Genomic DNA, 19,035 nt, shown 5'->3' with positions numbered 1-19,035 from the left:
TTTAAATCGCTGTTCAACACTTACGACACGTAGACAAGATGAACGCTACCGAACTGTTCGACTGGCCACTTGCATCATCAAAGGCAGACTGGCTGCTGGCTGGCTGACGATAGTTTTAGGAAGAGCCATAGCCGAGACGACAGAGAGAGAAAGCTGCTCCCCCGTGTCCCACCTCACGCCCCGCTAGTCTTCTCTTCAGCTCGCATCAATAAGTGTTGCACTCCCTTAGTGCCAAACCTTGTTGTATAATTTTGATGAACATGTAATTTATTTTTTTGCATTGTCTTATATGAATGGATGTCAGTGACTTTAGGAAATTCACAGTTGGTGAACATTTTATTATGCAAGACTTTATGAATAAGAAGTGATGCGTTTAATGAGATTAATTTCTTAAGAGGTAATATATTTGTTTCAGAGTACATTTTATTTCGAGAATATAGTTGATGAAATCCATACATAAATCTAATAACCCTGTTTTGTAATACCTCCAAAGTATTTAAGTTATTTTGGGTTGCTTTGCCCCAAATGAAACACAAGTAAGAAAGTCGAGATTGTATCATTGTGAAATAAATTAGACGAAGAGTGTCAATTGTTAGTAGGTACTTAATCTTGCCAATGATACCAACCAAGACAGAGATTTTATCTTTTACGTTTAATATATGAGGTGTCCAGGAGAGGGCGCTATCAATTATTAGTCCAAGATATTTAACTTCTTTAACCCATTTCAACTTCGTAGTGCCAAATAATATATTTGTAGTTGCATTTAGGTCATTTTGTGATTTATCGAACATGATACAGACAGTTTTTGAGTAATTGGCTGTTAGAAGATTTTTTCTCAGCCATTCATCTAAGATACAACAGTCATGCTGGATATCTGCAACTATTTCATCTTCAGAATTTGATGAATAGAACAGTGAAGTATCATCTGCCAAAAGTGATATTTTACCCTTAAAAGAACACAGGGCTATGTCATTGATATATATAAGAAACAAAATTGGACCCAATATGGAATCTTGTGGTACACCAAAGCAGATCTTTTGTAGCTCACTTTTATTCATGCCAATCTGAACATATTGTTGTCGATTTGATAAGAAATCCTTAAACCAGAGCAGCGAGGGACCTCTCACACCTGCCTTTTCCAGTTTGTATATCATAAGTCCATGGCTAACAGTATCAAAAGCCTTTTTTAAATCAATAAACAGCCCAGCAGTCTTGTAAATTTTATCAATAGAATTTTGAAGCTCAATTATAATGTCCACTAAGGCAGGATTCACCCCAGCCTTTTCTCTGAAACCATATTGAAATCTGGAAAAATAATTGCATTTTTCGAGGTAACTAATAAGCCTAACTTTGACAACAGTTTCTAAGATTTTAGATAATTCAGGTGGTACTGAGATGGGTCGGTAGTTTCCAGGGTCGGATCTGTCATTCTATTTGTGTATAGGAACCACTCTAGAGATCTTTAATGAATCAGGGACAATGCCTATTGCCAAAGAGCGGTTGATAAATTCAGATATTGGACCAGAGAGTGCTCGATTACAGATTTTGAGAAGCTTACTGGAAATACCATCACTAGCAACTGAGCGAGCATGTTTGAGAGAATTGATTATTGTAGACACTTCTTCTGGAGAACATGGTTCTAGGAAAAGGGAATTAGGATGATTATTGATTGTAGCAGTATGTTCAGGATGTGGAACAATATTTGAAGATAGTGTGGCAGGGACTGAGATAAAATGATTATTCAGGGCATTACAAATGTCACTTTTGTCTTCAAAACATTCATTCCCTAGCTTGATACGTGCAATATTGATTGTTGACTTTGAAGGTTTACCAAGAACTTCGTTTATGAGTAGCCAGGTGTGTTTAGTGTTGTGTAGATTGTTTTTAAATTGATTATCATAGTAAGACTTCTTGAGAGTCCTTTTCAGGGTTGTAACTCTATTGCAGTAACTTTTATATTCTTCTTTAATTATACTGTTGTGTGGGTGTTTTCTCAATTTACTGTAGAGAAGTGCTTTATGCCTGCAGAGGGATGCAAGTTCTGGTTTGCACCATGCATTCAGAATGGTGTTTGCATTTTGATGATGAAATTTTCTAACTGTCGATGCATAGTCAAGACCACTTTGAATGTATCTGGTTAAAGCAGCATATGAAGCATTTATGTCCCCACCATCTACCCACTGGAATTGGTGTTGCTCAAAATATGATCTAGCCCTTTCATAATCTATATGTTTATATGAGTGTCGTTTTGGCTCACTGGGAGTAGGCCTATAATTAGATGTTTTTGAAATATCTAAACTAAAGAGCAAGAGATTATGGTCACTCATATCATCAATTATGTTATCTACAGACCAGTTATTAAGTTTTATGCTGCATAGAAAGTGGTCGATTAGTGAATTGTTCGAACTCAGTCTGGTAGGGTATATTGTGTTACAGTTTTTAAGGCCATAGCTCTGCATGAACGATTTATATTCATTAGTTAATACTGCATTTGAGAGTAAATTTATGTTAAATTCACCAACAACAATTATATTTCTATGTTTTATTTTGTTCAGTATTATTTCTATGTCATCACTTACCTGTGTCCAGTTTGAAGTGAATGGATTGTAAACAGCTATAATAATATAACTACACCCTGACTTAGAAACCTCCAGAACCAGAATATTATGATGCTTTTGGACATTATAGATGATATTACATTGCCACAATTTGTTTTTAGCGTAAATTGATACTTCCCCACCCTTAAGTGATTTTTCAGAAGGAATTCTAAAGGAATGAAATCCTTCATAACCTGTGATATTGTAAAAGTTAGACTCATCACCGTTTACAGACAACCATGTTTCGACAACAACTATAAAATCGATATTCTGAATTAACTCTATGCGATCAGCAATCATCTCTAACTTACCATTTCGTATGCTACGAGAATTGAGATACATTATTCTCAAAGCTGGAGCAATTGTTCCAAGTGAGGTAACCAAGTCACTATATTGAAAGTATGAGTTCCATTGTCTTTCTGTCATTAGTGTAGTTCAAAAGAAGAGGAAGAGAAACAATCATACATAAATACAACACATAAGAAGGACTCTGTGAAGACTGACAGCTCATTTAGACCTAGATGCTGCGAGCCTAATCAATTTTTCAATAGCGTCTTCACATTTTGTTGTAAATACTTCGAGGGAGGTGGCAGAGATTTTTGCCAGAATAGTCCCTTGTCTCACAAATGCACGTTCAATTCCCTTTGTCCTAGCATCACGAGCCTTCTTGAAGAGAGATTCATTGTAGGGCGTAAGGTGTTCGTTCAAGTATATATTCACTTTTGGACCACCAAAGCCTAGGAGAGAAGAGGTTAGGATCTTCTGGCGTCTTGCTGATTTCAAAAGAGCATCCTTTTTCCAGCGTTGGACAAATCTGACTATTACGGGCTTCACACTGGTTTTGTTGAAAGAAGAAACCCTGTGAACAGTGTCGATGCTGTCCGGATGTATTGGTACATCAAGGATATCTCCAATTTTCTGGACAATTTCGGTTAAGTTTTCTTCTGAGTGGTACGGAATCCCGGATATTTTCATATTATTAGCTCTTGAATATTGTTTTAGTTCTTCAACGTCGAGTTTCAGCTGTGTCACTTCTCCGGAAAGGGTGCAGTTATTCGATTTTAAGTCTTGTACTGTGTTGTTCAGAACTATCAGTTCTGATTGCATTTTGCCCACCTCAACACTAAAATCGTCAAATTTGTCACTGACAAATTGGACAGAAGTCTTCAGTTCTTTATACACTGACTCTAGCTCACCAAGTTTGCTTAATATTACGTTAAATTTTGTGGAAATGGAGTCTTGTAAATTTGAGTCTGGTGGAACGTCAAGCTCAGGTTCGAGTGACGCCGAGTTGCAGGTCAAACATATCCATAGCCTATCCTCTTTTTGGAAGACTTAGGAGGCGATCTATTTCGTGTTTGGTTGACCTCATGCATACTTCCTCCATGTGAAACCACTTAAGGCACTTTTTACACTTTACCTTCATATTATTATCTTTAAATTTCTCGGAGCACTTCACACATCTATCCGCCATGTTTCTAGTTGCTTCTAGTTGCCTTAATTATAAATTTAATATGAACGGAATATTAGCTGTAAGGAAGAGAAACTGGTGATGTGTGGACCGATAGTACTGAATGGTTAAGTGGTCCCAAGTCTGTTCAAAGTAGGAGGGAATATTTTGTCTTGAGGTTAATTCTTAATATTACAAATGGCACGAGTTTTACTATCGGCTGCACCTAACGTTACATACCGGGGAACTATCAGATTAATGCCTGAAAACCAGACTCAGGATTATTATTATTATTATTATTATTATTATTATTATTATTATTATTATTATTAATAGTAATAATAATTTTGTAAGTCTTTATTGCAGGTTGAAATTGCTCTGTTCGTTTACTGGCAGGCCTACTTCCTTTCTTCCGTGCGTCAGATGTTCCATTTTTGTTCTCCCTGCTAACCCCTGAAGTTGTTGGTCTGCAGTCGGTACTTTGTTCGGTTGGAAATGTTTTACCGAATTTGTCCAATCCTCTCGAAGTCCTTCTTGACCTTCTTGAGCTACACGTCTGTTGTCTAATAATTTAAAAAAAATGTTCTGGTAATAGCTTCCCATCCATTCTGAACAGATGTCCACAGAATTTCAATGTTTGTTTCCTTATCGATTCCATTAGTCGTTCGTATTCGCAGTCCACTTCTTCTTTTCTCCGTAACCTAGTGTACGCCAGTAGTTTTGTAAAGGGTCCTTTTCTCAAATTTCTCGGCTTCTCTTTCCAGTTCTTCCAGGCATTCGAAGACATTCACATGGATTCCAACATCGCACTAATCACACCGCTCAGCACACGATAATTTCAACTCCATGGTCCATCAATGAGTTCCTCCGTGCACCATCCGTTGTGTTCACCCCACACACCATGATAGTAAGCTGCCTTTTGTTATGCTACTGTGAATTTATATCCTGGTGTTCACCAACGCAAACGGGGCTAGAAGTGCAACTTTACAAAGAGCAAATATTAGCAAACACTTGGGTGCAGGATCACACCGGACGGTCTTATAACGAATGGAGAGAGGCTCTAATGATGAATGCTATTATTTCTGGGTTGCACTCGGTGCCATGTAGATCGCTGGACAACAACTTCTGTCGGCATTGCCACGAAGAGAAAGAAAGTCTTCAGTCATGTCTTGAGATTCTGCAGATGCGGAGAGCTCCTGAGGAAATCGAAGGACCATCAGATTAGATCCTTCATCGCTGCTAAAGAGCTGAGGAAGAAGGGATTCAATGTACATGATGAGATGCACGTAATGGCCATAAAGGCAACTCGCAGAGAAATAAGGTCATAGCCTTTAAACACAACAGTTTACAGGGATTTATTTTAGATCCTGCTGTCAGGTTTGAACTCCATAGCGGTCAGTCAGAGGACAGTCTAGTAAAGAAGAAAAAGTACGAACCCACTATCCCTTACTACAAATCTAAATACCATCTTCAGGAAATTGAATTAGTGGAGATAATGGTTAGAGTTCGCGGTACCATAGGCCTACCTCGTCCCTCTTCCGCCACGTGGAAGCGCTTCTTCCAATGAAGTGCACCCCCTGAAATCGTGACTCCAATCCTCCGAGTATCCAGTAAAATTCTGGACACCACCTCTACAGCTCCGAAGTATAACCCTAGATATGCTGTCATGTGTATTCATTAGGTGTACATTTTAGAGATTTCCTTAAGTAGTAGAACTTTATAGGTACGATTTGGTATATATTACCTTGCTTTAATGGCAATCTGTAAATAGAGGAGTTTGGCTACTTAAAAAATGTATATGGATATATATAGTTTGACAGAATGTTTAAGGAAGCAGGATGATTTGAATATTATGCGACACTATTCCTATTTAAGCGAAAAAATAGTAAAGATAATAAAAAATAAAAAATGAAAAACAAAAAGCGATCGAAAAATATTGATTTTGACAACAAAATGCGAAATAAGTGAGTAACTAACTGTGATGCAATTTTGATTTATTGCTGAATTGTTTCTAAGGCAATATATTTTTAAATTAGCAATGATGAGATGTCCATTAAAACATTATTTGGAAAACGTCCGAACATTTTCCGAATTTTGTATTATCTGGTCAAAGGTGAGGGAATCATGACATTAGTTGTTCGATATAACTTGCAAATGGAAGCACCTACCCCGCGCGGAAATTGTTTCACCTACAAATCGGATCCTAAGAATCGCTGCTGTGCAAACCGTAGAGCGCTAGGTGGTTCCGTTCGGAAGTTATATAAAACAACTTATTCTAGATTTTCCCCACCCCTGTCTAGAAAAACTAAACTCAGAAAGTGCTCGGACGTTTGCGAAATAATTTTTCAAGGGACACTTCACCTTTGCTAATTTAAAATGCATAGAAACAATCCAGAAAAAAACCAAAATGGCATCACAGTTATTTTTTACTTTATTGTCAAAAAATCAATATAACAATCCATAATATTTTCTAGAAGAAGTAACCATCGTCGTAGAAGTGCCCAGTTCCCCCTCCCCCCAAAAAAATGTGTTTCCCATTGTTAATTAACAGTTAGAACATGATTATAATAATAGATTTATTGCAGCTATAAGCCATTAATAAAACAAATTGTAGCGATAATAAAAGGTTACCAGTATTCACTACATTAGTCCTTAAGAGACCCCTGTCTCCTATTACACCACTCAGCGTGATATATTTCACACTTCTGTCCACATAGTTCACAGATGCACTCTATGATTGGCTCGAAACTGGAATCCGTGCACTGAGAAACGAGACGCTTTCCAGTCTGAAGATGTCATGGCTTCAGTTGCATAGAATTCAGTCCATATTTAATTTTTCTTCGCTTGTAGCTCTGTTATCAGGTCTTGGGAGGCGGCTGTGGAGGATAGGCGCATCTGTCGTGTTATATCCTCTATATTCAAGGATTCCCTGGCTAATTCATAAGTTAGTCTGGACGGGGCATGTCGCGAAAAACAAAAAAATGTTCTTTAGAAAAGTTTCCTTTGTTTTTTCAATTTCTTTTGAGTTGTTTTTGGTGAGACATGGCCAATTGGTGGCGATGGGGCTTATTTTAATAAATAAGGTCTTCACAGCCGTGTCAATTGGTAGTCTTCCTAGCGGTTTGACGATTTTGCCACCCAGTAATATAGGGACAGGCTCGCATATGTTGAAATCGTAGTTTGTCATTATACTTTGTGGCAAAACTGTCCAGTATGTATAGGTTATTATCTCACGTATCGCTGCTTTCATGCAGGTAAAATTCTTGAACAAAATTATGAGAATCCAAGTTGAAAATGACATCCAGATCTCTTTGATATTTATATGTGGTTAATACTGCACATGGATTTTGCAGGTACAACGAAGGTGGTAGGACAGATAGCGGTACGGGACTGTCCGGACTGCAGCTGCTCGTTGCTACAGCTCGACTGCTGTGTAATCGCAACCAGATTGCACTGATACCCATCACAGCCTTCATCGGGATCTCTCAAGCCTTTCTCGGAGCGGATTTCACCGAGGTAATCACTGTTCTTCTTCTTTTTCTTCATGTGCCATGTCCTCGCAGAACGTTGGCGATCAGTAGCATGATCTGTTGTTTGCTCATAGCTGTTCTGAACAGAGTCATCTTTATTATTATTATTATTATTATTATTATTATTATTATTATTGCTAGTTGCTTTACGTCTCACCGACACAGATAGGTCATATGGCGACGATAGGATAGGAAAGGCCTAGGAGTTGGAAGGAAGCGGCCGTGGCCTTAATTAAAGTACAGCCCCAGCATTTGTCTGGCGTGAACATGGGAAACCAGAGAAAACCATCTTCAGGGCTGCCGATAGTGGGATTCGAACCTACTATCTCCCGGATGCAAGCTTACAGCCGCGTGCCTCTACGCGCACGGCCAACTCGCCCGGTCGAGAATAAGCTTTGTCACCCCAAACCATTGGCTCAAGTTGCCGAGCCATGATGTCCAACTTCTCCCCGGACCACGTTTTCAATTAATTTTCCCTTGGAGTATTACTTGCAGAAGGTGGTATTTACAGTTCCGAATCATATGACCAAAGTATTCTAGCTTCCTTCTCTTCATGGTAATGAGAATTTCTGGTTCTTTATTCATACGGTGCAAAACGTCTATATTGGTCATTTTAGCTGTCCAAGGTCCTTGATGTCCAACTTCTCCCCGGACCACGTTTTCAATTAATTTTCCCTTGGAGTATTACTTGAAGAAGGTGGTATTTACAGTTCCGAATCATATGACCAAAGTATTCTAGCTTCCTTCTCTTGATGGTAATGAGAATTTCTGGTTCTTTGTTCATACGGTGCAAAACGTCTATATTGGTCATTTTAGCTGTCCAAGGTATCTTCAGCATACTTCGGTACGTCCACATTTCAAATGCTTGCAACCTCTTACACATGGTCTCAGTTAGTGTCCATGCCGTATAACAGAAGGCTGAAAACGTAGCACCGGAGTAGTCGTGTCCGTAGTGAAATGGAAAGGTCATGGCTTGTCAAAAGTTTTCTAAGTCTCTGAAAAGAAGAAAATTGTACAACATCGTTTAATACTAGTACTCAGACTCGGATAAATACTATAAGTGTAGTCAATAATATCAAATTTATCTTACTTAACCAACGGTTTAAGACTACACCCGAATCAGCCCAGTATAAAATACGAAGTCCAAATTGGCTCCCAATTTTTTTTCTCAAATCAGCCTCCATGAAAAGCAATTTGCTCTATTTGCTTCCGAATTGGCTCCGAAGAATTTCATCGGGCCCCACTGCATCAAAATTTTCCATCCTACTTTCACAGACTTAGGACTGTGTCTACATCACTGCAATTACAGTAGTGTATTACTTCAAACATTATCTTAATCTCTTTTAATTGTTCAATTCTCCTTTTTACATGAATATGTTTTTGACCTGAGGGCATATCTGGAATTAGTCATCAGTTTCCTGAAGCCACTGCAATCATGGCAAGCGGTTCTGAATTTTGGCGCCTTATTTCACAAAGTGCTACTTCAATACTGATTTTCACCAGTGCTTCATCCCGGACTGTGGAAATAATTGCATCACTGGATGTGGCCTACTGTAGTCAACTATGCATCCGAAAAATGGGAAGTTCCATTAAAAAGGGCTTGGTACTGCTACCTGGGTGCTTATTAAACCACGTGAAACACGATGAACGTTCTTTCATGTGGCCCTCATTGTTAATTTCCTGGGCGAAAACCGCGCATCGCTATCTTTAATTTAGTCAAAAGATATTTAATGTGTAAAACGGACTTGGACAGTAGAGAAGCATGTACAGATAAATACACTGAAAGTAAAATTTCAGTAATTAGCTCGAAAGATACCTCACTGATTTTGTACTGATCTGTTCCTGATTATTTCCTTGAAGAAACTATCGTAGATTTTTCTAACATGTAGGCCTACTTATGAAGTTCATTTCAGAAACACAGTAATACACTGCAATAGGACACAACAGATTGCCAAAAATTCCACTCTCCTTTCCATGCAAAGTACGCTATCAGTTAAGCAAACCAAGTGAATGACAGCATATAATTATAACGTTAAATCGGTCGTATAAAAGCAAGCCTATGAAAATGAAATTATATTAGAAAACAGCATGAATTGCTATTGCCGGTACTTTATATTATATGAGATAAAACCAAACATGCTTTGCATATATAACCGTCTTGCAAGTAACTAAGTATTAGATGACCTAATAAACAATAAAGTTAGAATTTTTATCACAACCTACACGAGTAACTAATTGTAGGTTAGTAATCAAACTAGTACACTTGGAATTTACACCTCTTTTCGTGCTGATCATATCCATATATATTGTTTTAAGACCAGTAGTGAACGACTAAGCAGGAAGTTTAGACTAATAATTCAGCATGCAGTACCCAGTTTTTCATTTATTGTTGGTAGATCCTAGTGGCATACCATGAGCTCTAAACCTACTTAATTCATTACAATAAGCTTACTGATAGACTACATAAACATATAAAACGATAGGCCCAACATCGGAACCTTGCGGGATGACACAATACGGAATGACCGTCATCTTTCTATTGTTACGCTCCACAGGGCTACATCTCCTGTGCGTGGGGAATCCCTCATATTGGCTACGTACTGATCGGGTACGGACTTGCCAGTTCCATAGCATCGGTGTTTGTCAGCTGGGTGGTGAAGACTGCTGGAAGGCTGGTCGTCATTTGTTCCTCCATTACACTCTTCCTTATATTGGTGACTGTAATGAAGTTCTGGCAGCCCAGTGCTTCCCAAGGAGTCGTGTTCTTCACTCTTGCTGCACTCTGGGGTCTAGCAGACAGCACTGCCCTCGTGATAAATGGTAAGTCCTTAGACACTGTATTCCAAATTTTTGTATTGAAACATTATTTTTGATGTAGAATTTAATATCTGTAACACATGAATGCCCATTTTAGAAATAAATTCAAAACTATTCTATCTTATTAGTACAAACAATGAAGCATATATATCATTGACTATTTACCTCATGGCTCTATGGAAATACTTGATCAACAGCCTATAACTAGTTACATTTTTATTCTTTTAGTTTGACTGGTGTTTTGTCCGACTTCGTCGTTGATATCTTAAACTCTGTTTAGTCAATTTAACATTACCTTCTCGAAGGAATAACATATTGACAAAAAAAAAATCTGTATAATTATAATGATTTAGTCAATTTATGTACAATTTGTACATATTTTTATATTTGTTTGTATGTCATTTTCATAATAGTTATGTTTTATCAACATATAAAGTGCAAGTAATGATTCTTTTATGCTAATGGATTAACATCGTATTGATATATACAGTCTGTCTCAACATGTTTGAGATAGGTTTTCGAGGTTGGTTTTAGCAACGCAATCTACCGAGTTCGATAGCTGCAGTCGCTTATGTGCTGCCAGTATCCAGTATTCGGGAGATAGTAGGTTCTAACCGCACTGCTGGCATCCCTGAAGATGGTTTTCCGCGATTTCCCATTTTCACACCAGGCAAATGCTGGAGCTGCACCTTAATTAAGGCTTCGGCTACTTCCTTCCCTCTACCTCGTCTATCCGTTCCAATCTTCCCTTCCCCAATAAGGCCCCTGTTAAGCATAGCAGGTGAGGCCTACTGGGCGAGGTACTGGTCATCCTCCCCAGTTGTATCCCCGACCTAATGTTTCTTTTTGCTATTTGCTTTACGTCGCACTGACACAGATAGGTCTTATGGCGACGGTGGGATAGGAAAGGCCTACGATGTGGAAAAAGCGGCCGTGGCGTCGATTAAGGTACAGCCCCGGCATTTGCCTGGCGTGAAAATTGGAAACCACGGAAAACCATCTTCAGGGCTGCTGACAGTGAGGCTCGAACCCACTATCTCCCGATTACTGGATACTGGCCGCACTTAAGCAACTGCAGCTATCGAGCTCGGTCCGACCTAATGTCTCACGGTCCAGGACACTGCTCTTGAGGCGGTAGGGATGGGATCCCTCGCTGAGCCCGAGAGAAAAACCAATCCTGGAGGGTAAGCAGATTAAGAAAGAAAGAATTACTTTTTAATGCAAGATCAATTTTCTTTCTTGGATTTGTTAATCTATTATGTTCATATTGGCAGCTGTTATTTCATTGAGTTTGAATATCTAATCAAGCGCTTTGTGGCTGGCGTGATATTTTTTTATGTTCTTACCTTCACCGGGCGAGTTGGCCGTGCAGTTAGGAGCGCGCAGCTGTGTGCTCGCATCCGGGAGATAGTGGTTTCGAACCCCACTGTTGGCAGCCCTGAAGATGGTTTTCCGTGGTTTCCCATTTTCACACCAGGAAAATGCTGGGGCTGTACCTTAATTAAGGCCACGGCCGCTTCCTTCCCATTCCTAGGCCTTTCCTATCCCATTGTCGCTATAAGACCTATCTGTGTCGGTGCGATGTAAAGCAACTAACAAAAAAAAAAATTCTTACCTTCAGTCTGGTCTAAAAAGCCAAGAATAACGACCGAGATGATTCATCGTGCTGTCCACATGACACCTCATAATCTGCAGGGCCTTTGGGCTGAGCGGCGGTCGTTTGATAGGCCAAGGCCCTTCGGAGCTGTTACGCCAAGGGACTTAGTGTATGGATTTTGGTTTTTCCTTCAGTCTCTCTACTATGCGGAAAATGGAATTGTTTTAACTCATCTGTAACTATTGTTCAAGCGAAACAGGCTAATGAACGAAAAAAAAGAAATGTTTTTGAATAGGTTCAGAATACACGTGCTTGTTGCGATTGCTTTCTTTGACTCTCAAACATGGTGAAGCAGACTGTAGAAGATATCTGGTGACCCAGGGCTGTAAAGGGCTAGGATTGGGAAGGTAGCGACCGCGGACTTACACCTCAAGCTTTCTTCTAGTATAAATATTGGGAAACCTCTGAAATCAGTCTTGAGGGGTGTCGGCGGTGATATTCTATCTTACCATATCCTGAATGTAAGCTCACAATTACGCGAGCAGACTGTGCAGCTAACTCGCTCTGGTTGTACTAAGTAAAATACGAGGCTAATTCTTGCTCAAAATACGACTAAAAGACAGGTCCGATTCTCTTATCAAATGCTGAGCACACTCTAATCATATGTTCTAACTTATCGTTAGCTGTCTCTGTGGATCCGTGGTAGAGTGTCGGCCTCCGGATCCCAAGACAGCGGGTTCAAACCCGGCAGAGGTAGTCGGATTTTTGAAGGGCGGAAAAAAGTCCATTCCGACACTCCATGTCGTACGATGTCGGCATGTAAAAGATCTCTGGTGACACATTTGGTGTTTACCCGACAAAATTAATTAAATCTCAGCCATAGACGCCCAGGGGAGTTTCGGTTTACTCGGTCTGCCATCTAGTGGGCCTAGAGTAAAACGGAACGTCGAAATTGATGAGCAGCCAGCCAGATGGCGTCAAATTGAAATGTCTGCACACGGTAGCTGAGGCCATATTATTATTATTATTATTATTATTATTATTATTATTATTATTATTACTTATCGTTGACCAAAAATGATTTTTTGAAAAATAAACCTCTGAATTATTTTGTTTTCGAATTATAAAGGAACAAAAGAGTACAGCTCTTCAAAATCAAAATGCCATACAATTACGTAATATAACTTAATGAAAAATCCTTTTCACATCTTATTTTGTTGGTTTGGCAATATAAAATCTAAGAAGCTGAACAGTGGGAGATATAGTAAATTCTAGTAGTAGTGTGACAAATGCTGATGAAGATTATTCTGGAACGTGGAGAAAAATGTAGGAAAATGAAATTAACAGACATGGGAGAAGTAACAATAACTTCCATAAACAGATAGAAACAATACCAAAGAGAGTTCATAACGAAGAGATAAGGTATAGTTGGGAATTATAACCGAGCTCGATAGCTGCAGTCGCTTAAGTGCGGCCACTATCCAGTATTCGGGAGATAGCAGGTTCGAGCCCCACTGTCGACAGCTCTGAAGATGGTTCTCCGTGGTTTCCCATTTTCACACCAGGAAAATGCTGGGGCTGTACCTTAATTAAGGCCACGGCTGCTTCCTTCCAACTCCGAGCCCTTTCCTGTCCCATCGTCGCCGTAAGAATTATCTGGGTAAGTGCGACGTAAAGCAACTTGTGAAAAAAAAAAAGTTAGGAATTATACTGCAACTCCTTAACGTGTAGGCTGTCTGAAATGCTCATTCACCCAGTGGCAAATAATGTTTCCGGACAGAAGTCCTACTAACCATTTTTAAAATTCATTTTTGCAATTTGCTTTACGTCCCACCGATACAGATATGTCTTATGGCGACGAAGGGATAGGAGTGGGGATAAACTGGCCGTGGGCTTAATTAAGCCCCAGCATTTGCCTGGTGTAAAAATGAGAAACCACGGAAAACCATTTTCAGTGCTGCCGACAGTAGGGTTCGAACCCACTATCTCCCGAATACAAGCTCACAGCACGGCCACTTGCTCGGTAACTAAACAATTTGTGACAATCAGTTAAAATATTAGATACCATTATTTTCAAATATCATATTCATTGAAGTTATATTTTACTTTTTCAGCAATGTACGGTCTGTTGTTCCGAGGCAATGAAGCAGCAGCCTACTCGAACTTCTCCCTGTGGGGCTCTGCAGGTTTCATCGTCACCTACTCTTACAGCCCTCACTTGTGTATGAACACTAAGCTGGCGATCCTGGCCGTGGTGCTGATCCTCGCCATGGGCGGCTTCATCGCAGCGGAAATGGCGCTGAGGAAGATCATCCGAGAGCAGCAGGAAGAGGAAAAGTCCAAGAAGGCAGCCGCTGAACAACAAGTGTCCATCAAACCACACGTCTCGTGACCACACCGCCCGAGGATATCATTAAGAAAACTTAATTTAAATTTATTTATCATTAATGTTCTCATTAGACATTTGAAGAGCTTGTGTGCTGCAAGAGCAATGTTTTGCCACGTTGGAAGGAAAGTTTTCATGGTCATTATCAGGAATATAATTGCTTGATTTGTCAAACTATTCGAATTATTCAGAGAATCTCGAAGACGAATTTATAAGGGACAGTCAAACAAAAAACCGAGCACCCACTACAACGTGATCATGGAATGATTTTATTCAAAAGTAATTACCAAAAACGTTTATCCTATTTATCCCTCTGCGAGACGGGACGATCAATTGTACTTTTGTGGAAAGGGGTAAGGCAGGGGGCCTACATTTCATCCCCTTAACAGAGTTGGACTTGTAGAAATTCAGGAATATTATGGACAAGGCTAGAAATCGGTATATATATTAATGAATATATTCTCCACTTTCAGGGGAGTTACAATACAACTGTTATAACATAACATAAAAACTATATGAGGGTCGAGTCATAAGTCATGGCAATTTCTTTCTCTCGCGAACAACACGGAAAATCTACGATATGCATTTGAAAATACAGGGCATGTACTTATGCATCGTGCCTGAAGACAAATTCTGACTTCAGGAGATTCTCGTAGGGAAGTGACAGAACACAGGCCATTGGTAAACATTGTTTTATTATGGTATAGACAGCAAATACACAAGACTACGTACAAAGGACAGGTCTCCACTGGTTACAGACCTTCGAAATAATCACCCAAGGTTTCCGCTAGAGTCCAGCGCCTGTCCTCATGTAAACACTGATCGATCTCCATTATCCCTACATCTTTGTCCATGGACACTGGACGGCCTGGGCGAGGTAAATCGGCAGTTGATACTCTACCCCGTTTGAACGTCTCCACCCACCTCGCCACTGTTCTATAGGGCATGGCATGCACACCTAATGCTTCCCGCAGCTCTGCATGGCATTGGCGTGCATTTCTGCCGCGGAGAACTGCTATTTTAATATACGATCGTTGCTAATGCTTGTTGACTTCCATTTTGTGACGCTCTCACTCACACACTGAACTTGGGGGCATGCTTAGATCCACACTGTTGTTTACATACACCATCTAGTGGCATCATACGCAAGTACATACCGTACGTTTCCAAATGCATATCTTAGATTGTCCGTGTTGTCTCCTGTTAGCGAGAAAAAAATAGTTGCCATGATTTATGACTCGACCTACGTAAAAACTAAACTAAAAAAAATGTGTACGTAATTTCGTCCCCCGCCAAATTTATGAATGAAAAATACAATTAATTTTAATATATATATCCTTTCTAACCTTGCGAAACATTTTTCCTATAATGAATTTCGTGAAGGCCATTATAAAAGAAGTTTTCTTCGAACTCTTCCTAACAGTCTTTCAGGCTTGCTCGTGGGATGTTAAACGCCTTACGTTTGTAACCCATTATCTTGTACCTCACTCCCTTAATAGCCTTTGTATTAGCCTCCTTATCCCATTGCTTACGTTTTCCCTATAATAATAAACTTCATAAATAACAGATAAAATGAAGGGGGACGAAATTCCGAAAATTCCCTGATTTATCATTAATGGTCGCTACAGTATACCACGACAAACACTTCACTGTAACGATTACACACCAGGAACTACACCACACGACTGAAATCCACTCCAGTATTCCATACATATATCAGTGCTCACTCTAGGAATAAGAGGGTCTTAATCTTATTGCTGCCCTAACTCAGCTCAGTATGAAAAATTAATCCTCCTTGTACACGGAAACTAAATGTGGTGCACACAACCAACTCTCACAACAAGACAACGTTCTAACCAGTGTGAGCGCGGCTAAACTTTAGGTACCAACCATGCAAACTGGAAATCCCTATGGGGACGTACTTAGGTGCGGGGACGGAATTTGGCTGCCCTTCCTTTGATCGCTGATGGATCCATAACCGCACCCACTCTTGTACTTCCTCGTCCGAATGAAATGATGATAAAGACGGTACACACACCCAGCCCCTGTACCAGCGAAATTAACTAATGGTAGTTAAAATTCCCGAACCTGCCAGGAATGGAACCCGGGACCCCTATGACCAAAGGCCAGCACGCTAAACATTTAGTCATGGAGCAGAACAGATAAATAGTGATTAGAAAAGAATGCATGTATTAACATTTTTGGATTTCAATAAATGATTCCTACCTCGCCAGTTTCATGTTATCCGAAACTGCGGAGGACTATTCTATTTTATGTTATTTTATTTAGAATAATGTTCGTTGTGTTCATTTTCCTATGCCACATTGTAAAGATAAATTCACCTTACCGTACGCTCTATAGAAATGTGTATTTTGATGCAGTATTTACACATCCCTACACTAGAATGCATCTAAGGTTCATTTTCCTTCACACGTTAGCATAGGAAAATGAACGCAACGAACAATGTCTTCAGGTCGCCAAAAATGTGAAAACCATGAGGTGAAAGATGCGGGCTGCATAGTGGATGTTGAAATGTTTCCCAAAGAAATCGCTGAAGCGTTGCCTTCGCCAGATTGGAAGTATGGGGGCGGACATTATCATTCAACAGGATGACTCCGTCCGACAGCACTCCAGCATTCATGGCTGCGCCACCAGACAACGAACCACACTTCTCTGCTCTTCTTTGCTTGCCTCCATTTCTACGGCTGGAGGAACACATTAGACCAGTCCGTGCACCAACAAAGATATAACCCAACAACTGCGTGCCTCTGTGAGTTGACACTATGCAGTTCTCCTACCACAGCGATGGCAGTATCGATACGTAACAACAGTGTTACCACCTTTCGCGCGGAATGTGCGTTATGGCGGGTGTTCGGTTTTCATTTGACTGCCCCTTTTATTACATCGGCGCTGCGCGAGTAATACCTCGTTTTCTACAGTCCTCTTCCATTCTTTCTTTCTTTCTTTCTTTCTTTCTTTCTTTCTTTCTTTCTTTCTTTATCTGTTTACCCTCCAGGTTTGGATTTTCCCTCGGACTCAGCGAGGGATCCCACCTCTACCGCCTCAAGGGCAGTGTCCTGGAGCGTGAGACATTGGGTCCAGCGATACAACTGGGGAGAATGACCAATACCTCGCCCAGGCGGTCTCACCTGCTATGCTGAACAGGGGCCTTGGTGGCGGACGGGAAGATTGGAAGGGATATGCAAGGAAGAGGGAAGGAAGTGGCCGTAGCCTTAACTTAGGTAGCATCCCGACATTTGCCTGGAGGAGAAGTGGGAAACCACGAAAAACCACTTCCAGGATTGCTGAGGTGGGAATCGAACCCACCTCTACTGAGTTGACCTCCCGAAGCTGAGTGGACCCCGTTCTAACCCTCGTACCACTTTTCAAATTTCGTGGCAGAGCCTGGAATCGAACCCGGGCCTCCGGGGGTGGCAGCTAAACACAGTAACCACTACACCACAGAGGCGGACTACTTTGTACAATCCTCTTCCTGTCCATTATCCTCATTAAGACTGGTCACAACTCCCAGCCACTTATGGATATGAAGTCCATTAGAACAATGTTCGTTGCGTTCATTTTCCTATGCTAACGTGTGAAGGAAAATGAACCTTAGATGCATTCTAGTGTAGGAATGTGTAAATACTGCATCAAAATACACATTTCTATAGAGCGTACGGTAAGGTGAATTTATCTTTACAATGTGGCATAGGAAAATGAACACAACGAACATTATTCTAAATAAAATAACATAAAATAGAATAGTCCCCCGCAGTTTCGGATAACATGAAACTGGCGAGGTTGGAATCATTTATTGAAATCCAAAAATTGTAATACATGCATTCTTTTCTTATCACTATTTATCTGTCCTGCTCCATGACTAAATGGTTAGCGTGCTGGGGTCCCGGGTTCGATTCCTGGCAGGTTCGGGAATTTTAACTACCATTGGTTAATTTCGCTGGTACAGGGGCTGGGTGTGTGTGCCGTCTTTATCATCATTTCATTCTCAACACGAAGCGCAGGTCGCCTAGGGGGCATCAAATCGTAAGACCTGCACCTGGCGAGCCGAACATGTCCTCGGACACTCGCGGCACTAAAAAGCCATACGCCATTTCATTTCATTTTACTATTTATCTATCACTGCATTAAACATTACAATTAAACTTATCAACTATTTCAATCCAATTTCTAAATTACAGTTTCTTTTCTTTAAAGTGTATTTATTTTGTCCTAGACGCTAACTGAGTTTTATAATCTAGGGCAAACGTGTGTCTCTCTCCCTAAGTTGTATTACTGTAGCGCTTACTTTTGTGTCGTCAGTCTTCGTAGAGTTATCCTGCAATTGCAACAGACATTTTGAATGAATTGAATGAATGAAAGAATGAATGAATGAATGAATAAACACTCTTCTCACCCAGTCACGAATAGCCACCAACTGGAGAGAGAGCATTCATTATTATTTTTATTTATTTAGGATCGTCTCAACGTCCTATGGTTTACGATTACACAACTTCCTTGACTGTTGATGTTCTTTCTTTTTACGCCAATACTCCTTCATTCTCTGGCTCGCTTTTGCTCGTTCCTCATCCAAGAACACCCTTCTTTCTATCCTGGGTTTCTCTACGAACAGATCCGTCAACTTCCCAATTTCCTTCTGA

General features: G+C 40.2%; 1 protein-coding gene across 1 annotated transcript in view; it reads left to right on the top strand.

Annotated features, from left to right (window-relative positions):
* LOC136883077 (UNC93-like protein) overlaps window positions 1–15,693 on the top strand; it is a 57,938-nt gene extending 42,245 nt beyond the window's left edge. The window contains exons 4-6 of the mRNA XM_067155248.2: window positions 7,401–7,563; window positions 10,133–10,397; window positions 14,106–15,693. Of these exons, the coding sequence (XP_067011349.2) occupies window positions 7,401–7,563; window positions 10,133–10,397; window positions 14,106–14,383 (706 nt within the window). The 3' untranslated portion in view covers window positions 14,384–15,693. The remainder of the gene's footprint in view (window positions 1–7,400; window positions 7,564–10,132; window positions 10,398–14,105) is intronic.
* Window positions 15,694–19,035: the final 3,342 nt, after the last annotated feature.

The sequence above is a fragment of the Anabrus simplex genome, chromosome 11 (genome assembly GCF_040414725.1).
Source record: "Anabrus simplex isolate iqAnaSimp1 chromosome 11, ASM4041472v1, whole genome shotgun sequence".
Lineage (NCBI taxonomy): Eukaryota > Metazoa > Arthropoda > Insecta > Orthoptera > Tettigoniidae > Anabrus > Anabrus simplex.
This window is presented reverse-complemented; position numbering and strand designations above follow the sequence as displayed.